Raw genomic sequence first — 25,450 nt, 5'->3', positions numbered from 1 at the left:
GAAAATGTCAGTGCTTGATCAGAAGAGCAAGCATTTGCTCCAAACTGTGCTACACCAAAGACCTCAGAGCAAGTTAAAAAAAACCACATGGTTCTGTTAATTCTTTTCCTTTGACTACTTGATCACTGACGGAAGTCAGAACCATCCCGTTGCATCTTTGTTACAGTGGCAAAGACTTTTAATCATGCTGGCTTTTGATGGCTGGTGCTGATCCAGCAGGCAATTCACGTTTGGTCTATTCTACATTTTCAATACCATTGTACTGCACTGTGCTGGAGAGAACAGGAAGGTGCTGTTACACATCTCTTCATCTGGAGGTAATAGCCTTTTACCTTAGGTGAGCAGGTGAATGGCAACAATTAAGCGATTTACACTCTCCTCCAAAAAAATAAATGTAAGTAATTATATTTATTCTTACCATTGAGATCTGTCTCTTTGTTTAACTGAAACATATTGAGCTTACTCCTTCATACAAGTCCTCATGCACATTTTGAATGTCATCTAAATTTATTATAGCTGTTACCACCACTTGAGATAACAACCACAAACAAACAGTACATTTTATTCTTGCCTGGTAAACTAAGGGTGTGCTGTGTTGCACACAGGTGACATCTACCTATTCCCCCAACCACCCCCAGCCAATTCCTTGAAGCGTGACATTTCCACGTATATGACATTCCTCTTCAACATTAAGAGGTTCAGTCAAAGTTCCTCCATGTGTCATTCACTTGGATTTCAGAATGTCCTCCCATTCAACAGGATGTGCTGCATTTTTAGGAATTGATGGAAATACTGATTGAATTTTGTTCCGAAATTCATTCATCTACAAGAGAGGGTAGAGAAATAAATTTAACACTACCACATTGAAGTCAGGGATACAATGCATCTTCAACTTAATCAAACAAAAACAACTTTGAAGTGAAGAAAAAGAGAAATGCTGAAACACAGTTTTCTGCTTACAAATATTTTATCTCAATGTATTTTATTTTCTCTTCTTAATCCTAAGGGACAAAATCGTACATATAAATACACTGCTATCCAGACTCTTAAATTTTAAAAGGCTATTTATTTGGTCAATTTAAAATGAGCATTACGTCTTCTTTGGGGCTAACCATGTAAATGCTATTCAGGATTGCCCTTTTAAACATAATTCAAAATCAGAGCTTGAAGTATTTTTGTAAATTCTGGTTATAACCATGGTACATGTAAATAGATATATTGCTACACACCTTGGTTAAAGCAAACCATGAAACAGATGCAAGAGGGAGGGGGTAGAGCACCTTGTCTGGTACCAACAATGGTGTCTGGGGACACACTGGGACACACTTCACTGCCTACCCCTGAGGTAGATGAAGCAATGGTCAGTGCCAGACAGGAGGAAGAAGAGCAAAGCCTGTGGCCTCATGGGATTGACAGTGGACCTTCTGCTGGGTCCTCTGCAGGTGGCTAACAATCCCAACTTCTGATTCTGGCCCTGAACATACTGGGCCTCTTCAGACAACACGGCTGCTAACCCTTTTGTAGCAAATGGTTACAGAGCATGTTTAAGTTGTGGTTATGTAGCCACCATAGTTGGAATGGTCACATGACATGCTAAGACATGATTCACATGACACTCAAAGCCATAATGTTTAGCTCAAAATGCTTAATTACTGTGGCTAAGCATACCGTCTGAACAGGGTCACTGTTTCTAAGTGTATGAACTGTTTGTAAATTGCAACACTTGACTTAACATCTCAGTACACTTGACTTGTGAAGGCAACTCTCTGAAGTGAATTTCAATTAGCAGAACTTTTATTTTCTTCACACTGGCTAAAGATTTTTTTTTATCCCTGGTGGTTTTCTTTGAGGAAAACACACATACATACACAGAGTAAACACTGCACTTCATACTCTGAGGATTTTGCCTTAAAAAGGATATCATCAACTCTTACTATGTCAAATAAGCTTGAACAGTTAGAGTTCACAGTTATTTTCTTAACTTGACATAATGACCCTGCATCAGCAGGCAAAAAATAAAGGGCCCTAAAAGCATCTTTCATTGCACATTGCTGGTTAAATGTACATCACAGACAGAATGTCACATGAAAAAACAAGATGGTGCTACTGCACAGCATTTGTGCATCTGTTCATGCTAATTTGAATGGAGGGGGTGAGAAAGAGGCTTGTCTATTGGGAAATTAACAGGTTCTCCATCCCCAAGAATATCCTCTTTATTCTGCGAAATTCTACAGGAGCCATCCCAGATCTTGGTAAGTTTACTAGAGTTGTTTAATTTTTATTTAATCAGTTTTTCTCAGTTTCTGTTACACTTCATCCCTAGAGCTTAAAGCATGTAACAAGTTCAAAAACAACAAGATATAAAACAGAATAAAATAGTAATTAAAACTACTTAAAAATTACCTCACATCTGTTTAACACAAGCTATTGAATTCTAAGCTTTGAAGGAAAAGTTTTCTTCTAGATAGTGTTCAGGCTTGGAGTTTGACTAACTTCTAGGAGTACAGCATTCCACACTTGTGGGGCAGCCACTGAGGAAATGCCTCTGTCTGCTTTTGCTGTCTGAAGTTGGCACATGGATGGTACACATGCCAAGTTGATGCCTTCAATTGACCTTAAAATTTATGATGGAAGGGGAATTTCTCAAATATCGAGAGGGCCCCAGCCTGGAAAGTAAAACACATAGAGAGCTTTGGCTATTGGGCAGTATAATAATGTAAATAATAATAATAATAATAATAATAATAATAATAATAATAATAATAATAATGCCTCCCAGCATGATGTGCCCCCATTTAATGCTTCTGACATTAAGAGTTGCTTACAATTTGCTTCCCTGTGAAAAGCAACAAGATTCTTTGAACCAGAGTCCTGACTGGCAGCAAAAACAAACTATGAGCTTCTTCTCTATTCTGCATAAAGATGAGAGAGGGAGCTCTCTACTAAAATTGGAAGCCTTAGTTTTGATGAAAGCATTATAGGGAGATGCTGTCGATTATGTATTCCCCCACCCTCCAAACAATGTCAGATGTGATCACTGTCACACCATTTATCAGAGTATGCAGGAAATACCAAGTTAATCTTATGAAACAGGTGATCTTAATAGGCCAGGAGAAAAGTATTACTCTAGAAACTGGTCTAAGTGCTAAATATTAAAGGGCCAAACTAGATATGTCGGGTAGCCACGTATATTTTGCACACAACTCAAATGGGGCTGAGGGGTTGTATTTTTTAACAACAACAACAACAACAACACACACACACACACACACACAGAGGACTGCAAAGGAAGAGAATAAACCATGTCCCACCCCACTGTGTCTCACTGCTTTAGGAAATTTTCTCCCTGCCTAGGTAACTTCTGATATTGAAGCTGGCCTGAGGGAAAACTGCTTTAAAAAGCAGCAGGGTACATTGATGTACAGTAGAGGGATAACTCATGGAGGATAGGTCTATCAACGGCTGCTTATAGGGAACCTTCGGATTCCAAAGCAGTATACCCTATCCCTTCTAGTTTTATCCAAAGCTCATCCTTATTGAATGAAGCTCAAAAATTAAATGTGTAAGTAGGACCGGCATCAAAGGCTGGCATGATTGGGTACCTGCCGAGGGCCTGCATCTCAGCAAGGGCCTGCTGGCAAGAGCCCCTTGGAGTTGCTCCACCATTTTAGCCTGCTTGTTCACTTGCTTCTTGCTCTGGCCCAGACAATGGTAGTAGCCAGAAGGAGGAACAATAGATGCCTGCTTGCTCTCTGCCTCTCCTACAAGCAAGCATGCAGTAACAATGCTGAGAAAGAGGCTGAAGAGCAATAGCCACTGGTGACAATGGCAGTGAGAAGGTAGACTCTTTGATCCCAATTTGCACATCATGGCAACAAATCATGGGTTAATTAATTAACCTATGATTTGCTAGGACACACTAACCTATTATTAGTTGTTATGGATTGTTTAACCCATAAACAGCCCAGAGTGTTTGGCTAACAACCTGCAGGTTATTTCTGAAAACCGGAAGCGTCTTGTGCAGAGCTTGCGTCCCAGCAAATCATGGGGTAATTAATTAACCCAGTGAATTAACCCCTGATTTGCCCATTGGGGGGGCATTGAGGGAGTATTGCTCAGAAACCATGAGATGGCACTGTATGTAATCACACTTTTAATGCCCCATGGGAGAGAAATGTGATCTGACCTGGTTTCTGAAAATTGTGATGGTTGGTGTTGCCTTATGCACTGTTTTTTAGTTTGTCGAGAGGTGCTCTGGCTTTGCCAAGTTGGGCAGAATATAAATATTTGAAATAAATACATTTAAAGCATTAAGTCTCCATTTTAATTATACATGATGAAAGCACACAATGCCATCTTATTCTTGGCATTTTCAAAGGTTAACATATGTGCAAAACAAAGAGATTAGGAATTTTGTGATGACGATTATAAATTATAAGGTCACAGAATCCCTCCCCACACTTTTTTTCTTAGTTTATATCCACCAGCTGTATATGCAGTGCTAGCAGCAGTTCATTTTTTTTTAAAAAGAACACAAATATTTTATGACTCATCCTTGCTCTGAAATGAAAGATAGAATCTTCTTTGTGAAGTGATAAAAAATGATTTATGAAGGACACCATGAACAGAGGAGCTTTTATTGCTCAGTTCATGTTGCTTGTTAATTGCCATGGATCACTACTAATTTTGAAAGCTTTGTTCTTGTTTTATAACACACACATACACACACACACACACACACACACACATATTAACAAGGAGTGGCAAATAGGCAAAGTTATGTTTCCATGGCTGGCAAGTGTTGCAATTGCAGCTTTAATTAAATATAAAGATATATTGCTTATTACTTCTGGCTAAAAATAAATTACCACAATTTAGCTATAACTGCTGGAAAACTATTACACATTTCTATCAAGTGGTCTTTCTGTTGACATAATGTAGCTGTTATCATTGTATGACAACCAGAATTAAAGCTGGCACAGAGGTTGTCATCATTAGATATGTTCCTTTAAAATAACTTATTTGTGAGGATACTTGCAATTAGTTTACCATTACTCTGGAGGGGGAAAAAGACTTTTGCTCCATCTGCTGACTCAAGACACAAGGATTCTTGTGCAGCACCTCGCTCATTCTTTCTGTATCAGTAAAATGTTATCTTTGTTGAACATAATGACCATGTCCCAAATATTATCAAATGAATCTTCCTGGAGAGTTGTACCAGACAGTTTAAGAAGGACAGATTGGCAGTATGCCAGAAGGAAAACAGCTCAGACTTCCTACAGTGTAGTATATAATCCTGATCCTAGCAATACAGGATTCTTTCACACTCTAACATAGTGAGCCCTGATCTTTTAAAAAGAAAACAGAAAAAGGTTATGCCAGTGCATCAGGGTAGGAAAAGGACAGGGGTATCTCCATCAACATATATAGTTATGGAGAGTATAGGCGGATGGGCAAAGAGACTAATTTCCTGGGTATCCTAAATTAGCTAATGTTAAATAACATTAAACCCAGATGGGAACAACGATTTCCCAGAAACATACTGGGCATGTTTAGCCTGGAGAAGAGAAGATTGAGGGGAGACATGATAGCACTCTTCAAATACTTAAAAGGCTGTCACACAGAGGAGGACCAGGATCTCTTGTCTATCATTCCAGAGTGCAGGACACGGAATATTGGGCTCAAGTTACAGGAAGCCAGATTCCGGCTGGACATCAGGAAAAACTTCCTGATTGTTAGAGCAGTACGACAATGGAACCAGTTACCTAGGGAGGTTGTGGGCTCTCCCACACTAGAGGCATTCAAGAGGCAGCTGGACAACCATCTGTCAGGTATGCTTTGAGGTGGATTCCTGCATTGAGCAGGGGGTTGGACTCGATGGCCTTATAGACACCTTCCAACTCTACTATTCCATGATTCTATTTGTACTGACACTGAATATATATATATATATATATATATATATATATATATATATGACGTAATACTTGACCTATGTAACCAGAACTATAAATTACATATATAAAAAAGGAAGGCATCAAAGAAAAATAATGCACAAAAGACTAACGTTACATAACAAGGAAGAAAAATGAAATGCCTGTGGAAAATCACCATTTAAAAATGAGTGCAGCTTGACTCATTTCCTGTCCTGCCAGCAGATGTAGCTATGGTACAATGAAGGACTGGCCAAGAAGACTTCTCCAATTGCATCTGTAGATGGCACTCCTCTGAAATGTCTTCCCACATCTTCCCCTGGCTTTTATTATGTCATTGAGTGAAAATTTCCCTTGCTAAAAATAAGATTCTCTACAGTAAAAAGTATTTAACGACAACAGAATATTGTTTGGTGTTATACAAAGACTCTGAAGGTACAAAGCTGTGCAAGACAACCAGAGTACCTAGGGCTGTCTTACTCAAGCCTAGAGTTTCTGCTAGTGGCAACAATTCTGACAAACATGGGGTGGGGGGAGAATTGTTCTATACTTTTGTCTTCCTCATTGCCGCTTCAGTCCAGGCATCGTGAGCTGTTGCTGTTGTAGTAGTACATGGGTAACTCGGGGCTTTAGCCGTTCAATACAACAAAAACATAAAAACATAAGAAGAGCCATGATGGTTCAGACCAAGGATCCATCTAGTCCAACATTATATTCACACCGTGGCCAACCAGCTGTTGACTAGGAACCCACAAGCAGGACATGGGTGCAACAGCACCCTCCTGACCACAATGCCCAGCAACTGATACTGGAGGCAGCACACAGCCATCAGGACTAGTAGCCATTGATAGCCTTCCCCTCCAGGAATTTATCTAACCCTCTTTTAAAGCTATCAAAATTGGTGGCCATCACTACATCTTGTGGTCATGAATTCCATAGTTTAACCGTGCACTGTGTGAAGAAGTACTTCCTTTTATCTGTCTTGAATCTCCCACAGATCAGCTTCATGAAATGACCCTGGGCTCTAGTATTCTGAGAAAGGGAGAAAAATGTCTCCCTATCCACATCCTCCACATCATGCATAATTTTTTACTCCTCTATCACCGACCCTATCTTTTCCAAGCTAAGCAATAACAGCTGTTGTAACCTTCCATCATAGGGGATATGCTCCAGTCTCTTGATCATTTTAGTTGCCCTTTTCTGCAACTTTCACAGGTTTCATGTACAGTAGCTAGCTATTCTGTTGTTTCTCACAGCTGTACCCTCAATTGAGAGATGTGCTAAACTATGGGCTGTTTCAACATAGCTAACCCTAGCAATCCAGAGGTGAGAGTGCATCAGCCCACTTGTCCAGTCCACAAGGCTGTGAGGAACTGGCAACTGACCAGCACATGTTAGAATATGCAGCAGGTACATAGGCTGAGCAGGCAAACATTTGAAGGCGAAAGACACCTTGCTCTTCCAGGACACTTCCCAAGATTCCAAAGCTGAGCATTGCAGAGCTCAGTTCTTTGGTCTTATTTATTTATTATTTATTTATTAAGACATTTATATCCCGCCCTATATCGCAAGGATCTTACACAAAAATACTCCTTATGAGCTGCACTTATAGATGGCAAGATCTCCAGATTCAGCCAGGGACAAGTGCATGTAACCTCCAGGTTAAAGATTCTTCTCTTGATCTTTTCAGCAGAATAACTCACTTCTCCAAGATAGAATAGCTTCTGGGACTTTTGCTCAATTGTCACATTTTCAGATTGACATGATCAATCATTGTTTGTGTCAGAGCAGCTAATGCATCTCTATAGATTTAGCTGCCTGTTTGAGAAATGTGTTATTTGTTTTGAGGGACAGATCTTCCCTCTTTTCTAGAGCACTATTCAAACTGTAAGGAAGAATCCTACGGTGACATGGCAACTGAAGAGCACGAGAAAGCAAGACCTATTGATGTTGAGCTAGTGTAAACCAATGCTTGCACCATGTCAATAGCGCTTCCCAGCATGATGGGTTTCCCAGGAAACCCACTGTACTAGCAGCCACTATTAATATTGCACTAGCATTGGTTTACACTAGCTCAACCTCAATAGGTCTTGCTTTCTCGTGGCTCTCAGCCTGAAGTCTTCCACATTCCAATGGCATGTCCTCTCTAAGACACAGCGGCTGCGTTCCTACAAAACAAGAAGCCAGAATTCTTCAGAGTGGCAAAACTGATCCATATCTTGTAAGCAAGAAAAAGGTTAGTGTTACATCGGAAACCAATTCCTGACTTGTTGCTCCTAAAAAAGTCTTAAATCGTAAGCCAATTTCAAACCCTAGTCTCTGGCTCTGGTTTCTTATGGGAGTGAGTCTGGACTGCTAAGTTCTCTCTTGCTGGTGAGTTCAGGGCTAGGAACCTTTAAGAGCAGCCGATCAGGAGTAACTGGGCACCAACATGTCACATTCATCAGCTGTATATGCAGAAACCTGGCTTATCATTTTGTGCAAATATAGCCACTGATTGTCTGGGCCACTAAAAATGTCAGCCTGGAAGAAGAGTTGGGGAAGTTTGACTCACTGTACCACTCCCTAACCCCCCTGCTTTTATCAAAGTATCCACCAGGATATACTAAATATATATATAATAACTCTACTTTCTGTGCAATGTTTAAGCTTGAGTCACAAACAAACCTAAAATGTACCGATGTTTACAAAGCAAAACCTAAGCACATGCAACAACATTTGCTCACATTTGTCCCTTGGTATCGTTGTCTCTTTCATTCCTCCCCTCTCTGTGTTTGTTGTCTCTGCCTCTCTCTCCCCTCCTCTTCATTTTGTTGTCTCGCTGGCTAACAGAATGTTGATTAACCTCCTATGAACTGGAAGCTGACTTTTCTTTCTTAAGATATTCTGTAAAGCATCATGTACACACATGATGCTGTATAACTAAATAGTAAAACATGAAACCTTATAAAGTTTCTGGAATTTTGAAAGCACTGTAATTTCTAAAGTAATAGTACTTACACTGTGAACACCCAAAGCCTTCCAGACAGCAAAACTGATTAGTCCGACACCACACCAGGCATAAAGTGAACCCCATCCTAAGGCACGTAATGCAAGAGACGAACCACTCTCTGGCAACGCAGCTGTAGCAACAATACCCTAAAAGTTTCATTGTTTTAATGAAGAAAAAACAAATCATCAGTGTGCACACACGTATACATTCTCAGAAAAGGGGGAAATCAGCTTGTGAAAAACATCCTCTTTGTCCTATATGATTGTGTAAAACACACCTACAGTACAATCCTACGCATGTTTCCTCAGTAGTAAGTTCCACTGAGTTCAGTGGCGCTTACTCTGAAGTTAGTGGGCATAGGATTGCAGCCTTAATTTTCTAAATGTTCGCATCATTAACCAAAGAATACTGACTAGAGATAAGCTTAGAACACTCTTTTGGTCTTGCTTACTCTGAAGTGTATATTAAAAAAAAAGTAAATACCTGCATACAAATTAAGCACATTACACATTAAAACTGGTTAAAATTTTAAGGGGCTCTGACAACCTATAGTTCTATTAGCATGGTAGGAGTTTCTAACAGATCATGCGAGAGATTATACTGTGCCTAAGCCTACAATACCCAGAATTCCTTGAGATAGAAGCAATAATTGAACATTTAAACCAACATAAAACTGGTTTATGTTTGCACTGATGAAGAAACATTTTTTAGAAGTGTGGGCCACCACCATTCACAAGTGTATGATCCATTAATATTCTTGTTCTGATCGGCTTCCTTTTTGGCAGTTAGTAGCTGCATCAGATCCTTAAATAATGTTTTAAACAATCCCAACTTTTAAAATGTTGTTTAGAGGTACCCCTAAGGGGAGCTGCCAGGGCAATACAAATCACCTAACTGTCACAGTCTATTATGCTCACGTTATATTTAAACTTCTAGATGAGACCACTCCTGAAGAAATCTTCCCTGGACCTGGAAAATCTTAATAATTATAGGTCGGTGGCAAATGTTCCATTCCTGGGCAAGGTCCTTGAGTGAGTTGTTGCGAGCCAGCTCCAGACACTCTTGGATGAGACTGATTATCTTGATCCATTTCAGTCAGGTGTCAGGCCTGGTTCTGGCACAGAAACAGCCTTGGTTGCCCTATGTTGGGAGAAAGATAGGGGGAGTATGGCTCCATTGATTCTCCTTGATCTCTCAGTGGCTTTCGATACCATCAACCATGGTATCCTTTTGGAACAACTGGCTGAATTGGAAGTGGGAGGTCTTGCATTGTAGTGCTTCCACTCCTACTTGGCAGGTCGGCTCCAGAAGGTGGAGCTTGGGGAACATTGCTCAGCCCCATGGATTCTCCAGTATGAGGTTCATCAGTACACTGATGACACGCAGCTTTATTTCTTCTTCTCATCTTCATCAGGTAGAGCTGTGGGGGTGCTGAATGGTGCTGGCTGCGACAATGAGAGCTAATAAACTGAAACTCAATCCAGACTGAGATGCTGTTAGTGGGTGGTTCTTCTGACCAGATAGTCGACCTGTTCTGAATGGATTGCACTCCCCCTTAAGGAGCAGGTTCATAGCTTAGGGGTTTTCCTTGAACCATCTCTGTCACTTGAGGCTCAGGTGGCCTCAGTGGCATGGAGTGCCTTTTACCAACTTTGGTTGGTGGCCCAGCTACGTCCCTATCTAGACAGGGATAACCTGGCTTCAGTTGTCTATGCTTTGGTAACCTCCAAGTTAGATTACTGCAATGCACTCTACTTGGGGCTGCCTTTGAAGAAGGTTCAGAAGCTGCAGCTTGTGCAAAATGCAGTGGCCAGATCGACTCTGGCCTGCTTGCATTGGCTGCCTGCATGTTTCTGAGCCCGATTCAAGGTGCTGGTTTTAACCTAGAAAGCCTTACATAGCTTAGGACCTCAATACCTGACGGAACGCCACTCCTGACATGAACCTACTCATACACTACACTCAACATCTAAGGTTCTCCTCCGGGCGCCTACTCCGAGGGAAGCTCAGAGGATGGCAACAAGGTCTTTTCAGTGGTGTTCCCCCAACTACGGAACGATCTCCCCAACAAGGCTCACCTGGAGCTAACATTGTTATCTTTTCGGCACCAGATCAAGACTTTTCTCTTCTCCCAGGCATTTAACAGCATTCAATGAGTTTTTAACTGACCCAGAATAGTTGTTTTAAATAGATATTGTCTGTCCTGCTATGTAATCTGTTTTTATGATTTTTATGGTTTTAAAATTTGTATATTGGTTTTTAATGTTCAATGTTTTAATCTTTGTAAACCGCCCAGAGAGCTTCGGCTATGCAGAGGTATATAAATTTAAATAATAATAATAACAATAATAATAATGATGAGAGGGGAAGTAGGGCCATTTCAACAGCTCTGGTGAAAGACTACATAATTTTTTTCTTCTTTCCTTTCCATCCCTTTTTCCTTGTGTGTCATGTCTTTTTAGATTGTAAGCCAGCAGGGACTGTCTTGTTTAACTTATTGAATGTAAGCTATTCCAAGAGACATTTTTTTTGGCTGAAAACCAAGATAAAAATAATTTAAATAAACATTATTATAAATCTTTCATTATTATAAATCTTCCATGAATCTTTCTATGAGTTGTAAAAAGTCCATAGGTGATTTTGCTGTGTAAAAAAAAATCAAAACAGAGCGTATAACAGACATCTACTTTGTATTATGAAAAAAAAGATACACCATGGGTATTTTTGTAAAAAAAATGATGAACAAATATGAAATCCTCAAAAATGCAATAATGGAAGATACAATAATGTGATCTGGATTTATTAGTTCAAGATTGTTTGCACATGATCTAACTCCTTGAGGGTATAAAATACTTGGATAAACTGTGTTGTTTACAGAAAAAAATGGTCATCTGATGCGTGCAATGCTATTTAGATCCTCAAGACAAGTGATGAACGAGTTGCTAAAAATATACTTTGGAATTTCCCCAGTACCTCAGTACAGAAGAAAAGACCTCATTGATAAAGGGGGTCGGGGAGCCACTATTTTAAGAGAAGAGATTTGAGTCACATGTTTGTGATCTGCTGTCTTTACATGGTAGGCTTTCTTTTATGAACTTAGGAAACTTCGATGTATTTAAATAACAAAAACAAAAGAAAAGAAAAATTCTGAACACAAAATCTGACATGGAAAATAAAAACAAACAAACAAAATCTCTGTGTAACTTGCCAGCATTTAATATTTCCCAGGCTCTGTTTTGGGCCGTTGCTAGACGAGGGTTTAGCCCGGGCTGATACCCAGGCTCACCGCAGTGCGTCCAGATAATGCACAGGGATTCCCGGGGTCAACCCGGGCTAACCCCTCCCTTGGTCCAGGATAACCGGCACTGGTTGTGGCCCGGTATTTCCGCAGTCCTGGGCTGAGGAAGGTCTAGCCCGTTCTGCGGCTTTTCCCAGCTACGCAGCTTACTCACGAGTAGCCAGGAGAAGCCACACTGTGCCCATCGGGACGGGGGGGGAATTGCGGGGGGGAGAGATGGGGGCCAGTGGGGAGAAGAGCGGATCCGGCGGGAGAGATGGAGGGAAGACCGGAGCCAGGGGACATGGGGGGGGGAATCGCGGCCCAGGGCCGATGGGGGGATCGGAGATCGCGGGCGGACAGGGAAGGCATTGGACATGGCGGGCGGGCGGTGGGGCATCAGACAGGGCAGGCGGGCAGGGGCATCGGACATCACGAGGGGGAATCGGGGGCAGGGGGAGTGGGGAACCCTTTTTTAAAAAAAACCTACATTATTGGTGCGCTCCTGCACACATGGCCCCTTTAAGCTAGGAAAAAATGGCCGACCCGACAGGGCTTTCCTTTACCCCATTGCGTGTCACATGTGGACAGGAGCAACAGCCCGCACTACTTCTAGCACGGGCTGGCCCCTCCACATGCTGGGATTTAAAGGTAGGTCTAGCAAGGCCCTTGGTCAGAGGTGGTATGTTGTTGACACAGATGTTTTGGGGAAGAAATGTACAGCATAACTTTAATTACCATCTTGATGCTGCTACTCTAGGCTAGCAATTCCTGTACTTCCAACAACCATCAACAATTTTAAGAGAAGTACTCTGAGATTTAGAAAGTATGCTCAACTGCAGCTTAGCCTTCCCCAACCTGGTGTACTCCAGATGTCTGGGCAGCTCTTATCATCCCCAGCCAATATGGGGGATGTGGTCCACCACATCTAGAAGGTATCACGTTGGGAAAAGCTGAAAGGCATAGTGGTCCTTTGGGTATGGGTCTTAACTATGTTCCTGATAGTTATGGGGTGAAGGTTCACTTGGTTTAGTATTAGATGACCATCTCAAGTCCATTTACCTACAAATGGGACCTGATCCATCGAACAGTGGAAATCAAAGCCATTGTAAGATAAGGTGTTGTGCACATCATTCTTTGGTGTGTCCTGCAAGTCCCACGAGCCAGAAATTATGTGAATGAGTGGACAGAGAACTGTAGCTGATCATCCATGGAATGACAAACCACTTCCCCAGTTAAAAGTTTGTTTGTTCAGCCAGGTGATTAATTTGAAAAACACTTCTGGCCGTGTTTTCATGCACTTGGATGGTAATACTCATAATTAATGAATCCAAAATATATGCAAGTCAAAAGAATTGCTTGCTTAGATAAGAGATTTCTCTGCCTGATTTGCAAGTACTGATTTTTAGCAGTTGGTGCTAATTTTTCCAAGGATATGCTGTTGACAAACTCTGTAACATCTAGACAACCCTGGTGCAAGCTTGCTTTCCATTTGATGCAAGCAGCTCTCAATGATTCATGGAAGGGCCGGTCCTGCATCTAGGACTGGTTCATACATGCACTTGATCATGCATCACTGATTATTTCATGCTGAATGCCTTCATTTAATTGAATGTATTCTTTGCTTAGTGCACTACTTTGGATCCTGTATCATTGGGTTCAGAGTCTTCAAGTTTGGGAACCCCATAACTCTCTCATCTGTTCTCTGTCTATTCCCCCAACGTCCAAGGGGCTTTTGCTAGCATAACATGGCTTTAGAGAACTCATTTTATTTTTGAGGAATAAGAAATTTAGTCTTATTCATTTAATTCAGCAGAGAAACACAAATACTAAAATTTGTTTTACCTCTACATTATTCTACTCAGCAATGCTCAAAAGTATAAATACATGACAAAAATGTTTTACAGTGCTCCAATCAGGATGGATTCATTTAAATCAAGGAAATTTAAAGCACGTTTTCAGTTTTGAAATGCCTCTTTTCTCCAAGAGATGTTCCCTTAACAAGAACTAGGCAATAACTCCATTATAAAGCTAAAACTTTTACCACATTTGCAAACAAGTTTGAAATAAACAAACCTTATTGAACCAGTTGGGGCTTTTCTTTTTAGCCATGGCAAGTGTTGTACCAAAACCTGCTAGCATTCCTGCAGTAGCAACTGTAGCAAGAAAAAGTCCACCTGCCAACACAGTGAAAATAAGTAAGACTAAAAATGCCTGGTGAACTGCCAAAATATGGTACGTATTACAGCTGCTTAAGATCACAATGACATCTTAAAGCAATTGTCCAGAATACAAATTTGGGGCACAAAGATATAAGTTTGGGAAGCACGTGAGCCTCTCTCTATATCCCACCTATAAAGTCATCAAGGTAACTGGGCATATTCTGGTGTAGTTCCTCAAAACTACCAGTTACACCCTTGGAAAAAAGCCATAATTCTGCTTTTTTACAAGATTAATTACTTCAAGCTGTCGTTTGAAGATGTGTTGGTAACTGAAGAGGCTGTGATACATACAGCAGTGGGGCCTCCAGTTTTGTCTCCCTTGTGTCCGAAAGACCCACTCTTCTAAATTCTTAGGGCCCATCTGCATAGCTCTAACATAGGGTGCAATTCTATGCATGATTAGACAGAAATATGTTCTACAGCTCCCAGCATTCCCCAGCCAGGCATGTTGACTGGACCATGCTGGGTATTATAGGACTTTTTTCTGCCTAAACAACCACAGGATTGCACCCTAAATTAATATTTAGAGAGAGAAAAGTCCTACAACTTCCACTATACCCTAGCCATTTTGTTCTCTTTAAATATGCATAGGATTGTTCCCTAAATTAAATCAAGTATATGTTGCAGCCTGATAACCTTAATGCCATAAAATAGCTATGCTGTCTTAGTGAACAGTGAAGCCCTATAAACTCCATCCTTAACCCAGGAATGTGAATTTGATGCTTCTAAAAAGTCAATGCCCCATGCTAATGTCTGGGCAGCACAAATCACATAACTACTCTGATTCTCCACACTGAAGCAGAAACACCTCTTTCTTGTATTTTAATTTGTCTTGGAGTTCACCCCGACCCCACCCCGATTCTATTTAACGGCTTAGATCTAGGAACAATATGTGGAACCAAAAAAGGAAAATACCACAAACAAAGCATGCATGAGGCAGGACCCTAGCCAGCCTAAAACTTCTGGAAGGGGGCACCGAAAAAGTACGGGGCAGTTCATATGGTTTGCATGTCTTTTAAATTCAAAGTTGTAAACTGCTTTTTAATTATTTGGTTGTAAAAAGAAAAAAAAATTAGAGAGGCAGAAGCAGAACCCCCCGCCCCCGCCCCATGCATTTACTGCAACCTTTCCCAAGCTGGTGCCCTCCAAGTATGTTGGACTAGTTTCCATCAGCCATCCTCCTCCGTGTTTGCTGGGCATGGTGAGGGTTGCTATCCAACATCTGGAGGACACCAACTTGGGGAAGGCTATTTTACTTTATCACCACAACCGGTAGAGGTCCCCGCGCGTGCATTTGGAGTTAAAAGTATGCCTTCAAAAACAGGGGAAGAGCCCTGCATCGCAGCAGCTTTTCCCCCAGAAACCGTCTCTCTTTTATTTAGAAATCAGCCTCTGCTCCCCTCCCGGCAAAGACAGGTTGGGACTCGGAACCTTTAATTAAGAAGAGCGGTCGCTGCGCGCCTTCAATTTGAGTTGCGGCAGACTTCGGGCTCCCCCAAAGCTGAGGCGTATCCGCCATAGGATTCCCTTGAACGGGATCCGGGTTTTCCGCCACGGGTGGAGCCGGCCCCATGCTTCGACTCGAGCCCGCCTTGGAGAGAGAGAGGGAGACACCCCCTTCCTCGCTGCCACCCGGATGGAGATGCCGGTGGAGGCGGACTCGCTCTTTCTGCTGCCGGGATCAGCGGCGGAAAGCAAGCAAGCGAGCCCAACCCATAGACAAACTTTAGAGAGCTTCACCTCCTTGCGTCTCCTTTGAGGCTGGGCTCATCGGGTTCAGCGGCGGAAGCGTTTTCTAGTTACTAGTGAGGCTAGTAACTGGGGCTAATTCCTAAATATTGATTTAGGAATTAGCCCCATTGAAATCGTTGGCCCTGATCTCCGAGTAACCAGGCTGTAGGACCTATGGTTAGTTATCATATGCATGGTTAGACAGAAGTACAAGAAGAAAGTCCTATTGCTGGCAATTGTAGGACTTTTTCTGTCTAACCATGCATAATTGCGCCCTTAACTTCGGAGTAAGTCCCATCGAACTAAGTAGGATTTACTGAGCAAACGTGTACAGAGTAGGACAAGGCAACCAATCTTTTTAAGAGTCCCTTAACTGCTATCGCGGCGCTTCTCTCCTTCTCAAACGGGATGGCGATTCCTTTTGAGCGGAACAAAATATGCATAAGGTAAATCTGAAGAGAAGATGTGCTATAGAGTTTCTAACGTTTGCCCTTCTCTGACGTGGAAGTTCTTAATCATGGGTGAGTGTTGTTCATGATTATGAACGGCAAATACAGGCTGCAGCCCTACGCTCACTGGGCGTAAGCCTCATTGAATACATGCAAAGGAAATAACAAAGGGTCTTGTGGCACCTTGACGAAAAAATTTAGTATGGAAAAATCCATGGGGCGGGGGCGGGAAGCAAGAGAATAAGGGTGGGGAGAGACTGTTAGAGTCCGGATGTTTGCATGGTCATAGTCCTAAAAGGAAATGGGTCGCTAATAAATTATTTAAATATTTGTATGTCTAAACATATGTATGTCTATAGAAAGATATACGAGAATATTGCACTCAAATAATACTGCTCTCCCCAATATCAGACATTCTTTTGCATAATATTTTAATCAGATATATACGGTACGTATGTAAATATACTATCGGCTTTTCATATTTAAATTTACATTATATATTATCATGATTGCAATATGCCCTTTAAGTATGGAAGATGGTGGCTTCAAAATTCAATAAGTAAATAAAGAGCTGTTTGTTAAAACTTAGTAAAGAGAGCAATCCTATGGCCCCTAGACAGCATCTGGAGGGCCATAGGATTTTTTGGATTCCTAGATCACAGGTCGGAGATATGCTCCAACCTTGAATCCAGGAGTCCGAGTTCCCCCACTCGCTCTTGCAGCCACCGCAGAGAGAACTGTGCCAGTCATCTCTCCGAGGTTGCAAAAGTGACCTCAGAGGGAAGGGAAAGGGAGGGAGCACTTCTGTGGGCATGGAGGGGACTGGGGAAGCAGAGCCCTACCTAGTGAAAATGCAGAGTGGTAGGAGGGGGTGTGGAGGTGAGTATCACCTCCATGCTGTTTCCTCTCTGCAGGAATTTGGAGGCTGACGGGAATCCCAGTAGGATTGCGCCCTAAACTTCTTTTGATAAGTAGTAGTAGTAGTAGTAGTAGTAGTAGTAGTAGTAGTAGTGGGGACTCAGATAATATTCTTGCCTGACTGGTTAATAATGTTCTTGCCTGACTAATTTAGGGCGCAATCCCAGGCATGTTTAGACCAAAAAAGTCCTACAACTCCCAGTATTCTCCTGCCAGCTATTCTGTAGGACTTTTTTCTGTCTAAACATGCACAGGACGTGCCTTCACTCTCCTCCTGGAAAGTTCTGGCCCCATAGGCCTTAGCTAGATCTAAGAATTATCCCAGGCAAATGGAGGGGTCGTCCCTGCCTGCTCCCAGTATCCCCTGTGTGTCATTTGGATGTACAGGGACGATCCCAGGATATAGGCCTGGTCTAGCCATGGCCATAGCTGACTTTACTTTGGGTACAAAATGTCTCTACTTGCAATTACATTTACACCATTGCTGGATGATTATTATTATTATTATTATTATTTATTTATATAGCACCATCAATGTACATGGTGCTGTAGCAAGACCCTGCCGCATAGGCTTACAATCTAATAAATGATGAGCCACTATTCTATACACCATTTAAAGAGGAATGATGTGCAGAACAACTGAACACATACAGTACAATACAAACAACAAATACAGCAACTGTGCCAGAAATTATACTTATCAACCCACGTTGGCTACAGTTCCCACGTGCATCAAACCTGCACATTTGTATGCAGCTAGAGCATACACAGCATGAGCCTTCCGCAAAAAAAATGACATCATCTGCTAGAAAAAGAATACTTTAATTCCCTGATGGTTTCACACCCTCTTAACCATTTTATGGAAATCTGCCAAGTTATAAGCAGACTGTTGAATGTAATTTGACTTTGGGAGTACGATCCATAATAAACATAACTGGTTCTAGGTATTCTAAAATATATATATATTCTGTATATTCTCATCTGATTTTTAGATTGTACAAAAATGAATATCCAGAATTGGGACTATATTAAGCCTTGAGGTTACTTGTGAATCATTGAGATTACAGAGTGGAACTTGTTATTTGACATATTTATAAATTGCGCCTCCACTTACTGGATGCTTGAGGTGATATACATAATTCAGATAAAAACAGCAATAAAACAGAATAAAACTAACACAATGAAGAATAAATTTAAAAAACAAGTTGGAACATTCATCACAATAAATATGTAAACAGCAATGACTCTTAATTTGTATGATTTTATTACATCTGAAAATGTCGAGGGTGCAACAATTAACTGTTGGCTTCTAGAGTCCTTTTAAACATTAGCAGAAAACAAAAAATATGTTTCCTTTCTCATTTCCTTCATACCATTCTGTAAATTCCAACTTTCTGTAATGTCTTCAGTGCAACCCCCATTTCCTACTGATACTAAGCCTAATAGTGCCTATGCATATTTTTTTGGAAGTAAGTCTGTGTTCACCAGGATTTATTCCCAGATAAACACTAGGGACAAAGGCAATCATCAGTCCGGGGGGAGGGGGAGGGGGAATCATGTTTCCCTAACTTGCTTCCCCCCCCCCCCCCCGCCCCGCTGCTGTTCCACAATATTTCCTCTTTCTTCACACGGATGATGATCATGGAGAAGAAAGAGGAAGTATTGTGCTCCACTCATAGCAAAATGAAAAAAAGGGGCAGGGGCAGTGATCAAGAGATGAGGTGAATGTAACATTCATTCCAGGGGTGCTGTTGGCAGTGGAAAAGGACAGCATGGTGGTGGTGGTGGGGGACTGGAGAAAGGGAAAGGTATTTCTTTTCCACCTTCTCTTGTACAGAGTTCCTCCTGCTCTGTTCAGCTAACTTCAATCAACAAGGTCCTTCCCCAGGGAGCAGTGCAGCCTCCCAGTTCAGTTCCACTTCCAGCTGCAAAGTGAATTGTGCTTTGTGTGAAGGCAGCTTCCTCTTTCTTTCACACCCTGAAGAGGAAGTTAACAAAGGCCTAATCTACACCAAGCCAGATATTGCACTATGAAAGAAGTATATAAAAGGCAGGAGCCGCGCTACTGCTTCATAGCGGTATTAAAGTGCACTGACAACTGTTGGGGCCCATTGACACATACCATATACCGCATGCTGCTATATCCTGCTTGGTGTGGCTCCTGCCTTTTATAAACCACTTTCATACCACTTTCATAGTGCAATACCCTGCTAGGGGTAGATTAGGCTTAGATGGACATTTTTATCGCACTGCTTTTCCTGCACACAACATGTTTCACTTCAGAAAAACTATGTTGGATTTAATGGGGTGTTTTTTGTTGCGCGAAGAAGGCTAGAAGGGGTGGGAGGCAGATGACATTGTAAGAGTGACTCGCGAAAATCTGTGAGTGCCCAGTAATGAGCATGCAATGAAACACTTGTCTGATGGAGCTCTAAGCCCCACAGAGTACAGTGGGGTTCCAGTAAATATGAACACATTCTTCTCTTTCAATCTCCTTCATCACTCCTCAGGTGCAGAATCAGCATCTTTGGGCAGTGGCTGGGGGCCCAACACCATGGTGGGACCCACCACTGCTCTGATGCCTATATTGGCCTCCCCATGCCGGGAGACTTGGAGCTGCCCATTTATTTTATCACAATGCCCTTGACTTATTTATTTATTTCATTAGTAATCCTAATATACCACTTAATTTAATAAAATCTCCAAGCAGTTCACATATAAATATTAAAAATCACATCTAAATATGCCATGTAAAACAATTTCATCTGAAGTAAACAATACAAATCACATTTAAAACACAGCATTATAAATAATTAAAGTGCTGGTATTGACTTTTAAAGCCCTAAACGGTTTGGGGCCAGATTATTTGAAGGAACGCCTCCTCCCATATGTACTTGCCTGGACCTTAAGATCATCTACAGGAGCCCTTCTCCGTGAGCCCCTGCCAAAGGAAGTGAGGCAGGTGGCTACTAGGAGGAGGGCTTTCTCCGCTGTGGCACCCCGGTTGTGGAATGAGCTCCCCAGAGAGGTCCGCCTGGCGCCTACCCTGTACTCCTTTCATCGCCAGCTGAAGACCTTTTTATTCTCTCGGTATTTTAACACTTAATTTTAACTTAAATTTAAATGTTACTGTTTTAACTCTATTTTAATTTTATATCAATTTTGCTGCGTGGTTTTATCCTGGTTGTGCTTTTTATACTGTATTTTGTATTTGTGCTTTTAACCTGATGGTTGTTTTATTATGGTTTTAATTTTTGTTAACCGCCCAGAGAGCTTCGGCTATTGGGCAGTATAAAAATGTAATAAATAAATACAATACCAATACAAACCAATGCAAGGAACAGTAAGATGGAGCAGCATATGATTAATTGCAGTTACTTACAAGTCAGGGAAAGCCTAAGTGAACAAGTTAATTTTCAGAGGGCATTTGAATCACGCCACATTTTCTGCCTCCTGAATTGCACAGGGGAAGGTGTTCCAGAGTATGGGTCCTGCCACCAAGGAGAACAACCACCAAGGTCTCCTCTGGAGATCTTAAAGGTCAGCTGAGAATATATAGGGAAACGTGTGCTGCTACATATAATGGTGTGTGTGTGTGAGTGTGTGTGTGGTGTCTATACACTCTAAAACCTGTGGTGGCTGTGCAGTGGCACTGCGTTTATGATGCAGCCACCAACTCACAGCAACATCAGGCTTCCCCCCCGCCTTTGAAATTGCGCTTTCTCAAAGTGACAATATGCCGTGACTTTTTCAGTTATTCCAGTGCCACAACATTGTTTCTTCGTCTGTCAGTGATGGCTAGAGTTCGGCGCAGACTGAGATGAGCAGGGATCTTTTTTAAAAGAATACAGATCAAGAATATGGCCAGGTGAAGAAGAGATCCCTATGGCGGGGACGTGATAGGAAGAGGTTGAGTTCCACTCTTTGTGAAGCATCTAAGCCAGCAGCGTTTCATTCCCCACCAACAAACAACTCAGAATCAAGTCAAATTGTGGTCATTGTGGCTTACTTCCAGGTAAGCCTGCATAGAACTGCAGCTGGAAACTGTCATGCTATCCACACTGATCTGGAACTCTCATAGCTCTTGGTGGATTTACTTTTGAATAAACATACATCGGAGTGTACGCTAAACTTACAGTCGTATGCATGTTTAGTGGGACTCAACCCCACAGAAATTAGTGGGGCAAAGGCTTCCTTTGACAAAACTGTGCAAAAGAGTGTGCTTCATGCTTGCAATCCTAGCCCCACCTTTTTGAGAGTAGATGCTGTTGAACTCAGTGGGGATTATTTCCCAGGAAATATCCTTGGGATTGGGGATTAGCTGTCTCAAGCTGAAAAGCTGCCGGCACTCCCTCCTGCTGTGTAACATTATCGATACCACCTCACAGCAGCAATGCTGAGGGTTTTCAGGGAATCAGCAAGCAAAGTGGCGGCATATGGTCGCCACATGGTCTCGACATGTTTAGAGCTTTGTATGTCAACAAGATAACCTTGAACATGCCTCGGTAGCGAATAGGCATGTGTGATGCTGAGGCATTGTGGGAAATTAAAATGGTGGCTCCAGGCAGACTGATGCTGACACTGCTGCTGTCCACAGAGAAGCCTACTGACATAGGGCCCCTTCAAAGCTGGAGCCAGCCTTGTCTTCCTTGTATCAACTTTTAAATAGTAAGTTAGGCAAGGGTACTTTCTTCTTGTACTCTGTAAAATGCCACACACATTAATGGTACTATAAAAAAGAGCATCATAAATAAAAAAATAAAGCAATAGCAAAATTAAATAAACATGCAAATTTATCCCTCGGGATTTTAAAGTTCATTTGATCCTAACAATTGCACAGCTTCATCTCAGGAGAGTCTGTGAACTGTGCTAAACTGATAGTTTTGTAAGGTTAGTAAGTATGATTTCACATATAGCACTGAACAGACTATAATGTAGATCTTTAAACACAAGAGGTTGAAAATAACAATTATTAGTAAGTCTTGGGGCTGGCATGGATAAGGACTGCCACGTGGGAGCCTTCCTGGGTGATACTAGCATTCAGCAAATATCCTGGAACTCAAGTTTCAAGAGCTAGCACAAGAGTGGTTTTCACAAAATCAGTTTAGCGAAATGATTGCAAATCATTTTATCATTTAGATCTTGCCAGACATCATTTATGTCTTTGTAACTGTGAATCTAGGCAGTTATAATGAGTTTCATACGATTCTCCCCTTGATTGCTATTTGGAGCTTCAGTTGGTACAAAAGAGATAAAATACAAAACTGTAATTAAGACATAAAACCACAAATTAAAACACATCAGTTAAACACATCAGTTAAGACTATCAGTTAAAACACATCAATAAAAATAAACAATACTCACTTGGTTAAAACCTACTTCAGCAAACAAGTCAGCTTAGCCTCCCTAAATAAAAAAGTATTCCCCCCCCCCCACACACAGAAGGACAGGGAATTCTAGAGCTTGAAAGCAACCACCAACGTGTTCGTTTTGATCAATAAAACTCTAAACCAGAGGATCTCAAATTGTGGTCAATGAGTTCCATTCAGGTGGTCCATAGAAAGATCGTAGGAAATATCTGTACTTGACCCTGCTCTTGTTTTATTTTTTCTGACAATGGATGTTGAGGCTGATTTGACCAGGACTATACAATAAGCTAACAAGGTCTAGGGCCCATGATTTTCATAATATGGTGCTGGTGTAGTCTACTCATTTTTCCCTTAAAATTTATTGTGCGCTTGTCAATCCCTACTTACAGTGGTTTATGGGTTCTTTAGACGATGTCGTGATCCTCCAGTTTCACTTCTGTTTTTAAACAGCATTTTTGGCGATTGTTTTTAGAGCATGGGAAATGCGGTATTATTTGTGAAAGTTAAAGAAAACACTGTTTTCACTTGTGTATTTGCACTATTCCACTATATCACAGTGCCACCTAAAGCTTATGTAGTGGAAAAGCAGGAAAGGAAACACTCTTCATGTACTGCGTGAATCTTACTTCTGCCCCAATATCAAAAGTACTTAAAATGGATTAATAGCCTCATGTAGAAAAGCTTTTAGCTGAACCTAACAATCAGCAAAAGCTGACTAACCTTACACTCAACTTCATAGAACTTTGCTTGCAAATGCGGGCACATCCATTGCATTAGAAAGACAAGACTAAGGTTATTAAAATTTGATGTGAACAACAACAAAAAGTATATGAGGTGATCCACTGAGACCCTCAGCAATTTTCAAGTGATTTGGAGCAAGGAGTTTGAAAACTGCTACTCCAAAATAGTTGGGTTGTATCCAGTGGTGGCTTTGTGCTAGTGGAAAGTGTTTCTATTTGCACAAGGAGAAGCTTTTAAGAGTTGGGGCAACTTCCAGAACAATATAGAATATGCCTGAGGGGGCTGCAATAGATCCGGTGGTTGGTTTAAATCAGATGTCCTGGCTTACATAAGTGGATGCGCTTCTCACTAGCACAAAGCCCCCACTGGATATAATCCCTTGGCTCCAGGTAAGCGTCTTCCTGTTTTGAGATCATCATCTTTAACATTGGGAGATTGCCCTCGTCAGCTTAACACTTATCATAGAATCATACTAGAGTTGGAAGGAACCTCTAGAAGGCAATTGAGTCACCCACCTGCTCAATGCAGGAAGCCACTTTAAAGCTTCCTGACAGATGGCTGTCCAGCAGCATCTTGAATGCCTCTAGTGTGGGAGAGCCCAAGACCTCCCTGGGTAATTGGTTCCATTGTCATACTGCTCTAACAGTCAGGAAGTTTTTCCTGATGTCCAGCTGGAGTCTGGCTTCCTGTAACTTGAACTCATTATTCCGTGTCCTGCACTCTAAGATGATTGAGAAGAGTTCCTGGCCCTCCTCTGTGTGACAACCTTTCAAGTACTTGAAAAGTGCTATCATGTCTCTCCTCAGGCTTCTCAAGGCTAACTATGACCAGTTCTTTCAGTCGCTTCTCATAGGGCTTTGTTTCCAGACCCCTGATCATCCTCATTGCCTCTGAACCCCCTCCAGACACTTGTATACCATGTCTGGAGAGGAAGGGCAGACAGATACATTCTCAGTGTCTTCACTTAAACGTAGAATGCCTTTTCCTTGGAGATTTGCCCAAGTCTGATACACTTTTAGAAGCAATGTAAGAGTTTTCTCTTTGTTCTGGCTTTTCATAGTTGTGGTTAAGCTACCAAAGGGTGATCCAAGGCAGCCACACATAAAACACATTATACAGTCTAGACTCCAAAAGGGGAATTTAGTACTTATGTGTCTACTTTTAATTGAACATTTTGTGTGTACATCTCAAACTTAATGTTATTCAGCCTGAGCCTTTGGGATATGGATCAGGCTAGAAATTATTGTATAAAATGTATAAGTAAATAAATTATGCAATAATCCTTTCCATCAGCCTTATCTTTTCTTGTGCAGACGCCATTATGTAAACCTGCCTATCTTTCCTGAGCCTATCTTTAGTTTCCCAGAACCGTTCCTGTTTTCCTGTCCTAAAGAACCTAGTAAACACTTCATTAGTTTTATGGCATCATAAACACACATTATGCTTTACCCAATTAAAAGATAAACCTACTGCAGTATTGTCTTGACTACAGATGGATTTATCCTATAGCCGTTACGTACATGAAGATGCATACATCTTCACTAATAGCTGGCACTAAAAAAAAAAAAAAAAGAGAGATAAACACAGATAAATCATTTATAGCTATGGGGGGAAATTTGATATCAAATTGACTGAATCAAGAGATTTATGGTGTGATGCGATGCATGTTTAGACAGAAAAAAGTCCTAAAACTCTCAGCATGCCCCAGCCATTATGGCTGGCTGGACCATGCTGGGAGTTGTAGTACTTCTTCCTGTCTAAATATGCATAGGATTGTGCCCTAATTTTTTTGATCCCACCTTCCTCCAGGGAACTCAG

General features: G+C 41.5%; 1 protein-coding gene across 1 annotated transcript; it reads right to left on the bottom strand.

Annotated features, from left to right (window-relative positions):
* Positions 1-420: 420 nt before the first annotated feature.
* On the bottom strand, positions 421-16,028 carry TMEM242 (transmembrane protein 242). Its single transcript, XM_063125683.1, has 4 exons — positions 15,856-16,028; positions 14,279-14,379; positions 8,934-9,071; positions 421-823 (listed from the first exon to the last, which is right to left on the bottom strand). Exons 1-4 carry the CDS (start codon positions 15,995-15,997, stop codon positions 725-727), a joined length of 480 nt encoding a protein of 159 aa, XP_062981753.1. The 5' UTR covers positions 15,998-16,028; the 3' UTR covers positions 421-724.
* Between the last annotated feature and the right edge of the window lie 9,422 nt (positions 16,029-25,450).

Source organism: Elgaria multicarinata, chromosome 4 (genome assembly GCF_023053635.1).
Source record: "Elgaria multicarinata webbii isolate HBS135686 ecotype San Diego chromosome 4, rElgMul1.1.pri, whole genome shotgun sequence".
NCBI classification, from domain to species: Eukaryota; Metazoa; Chordata; class Lepidosauria; order Squamata; family Anguidae; genus Elgaria; species Elgaria multicarinata.
The sequence above is the reverse complement of the archived record's forward strand: the minus strand, read 5'-3'. Positions and strand labels throughout refer to the sequence as shown.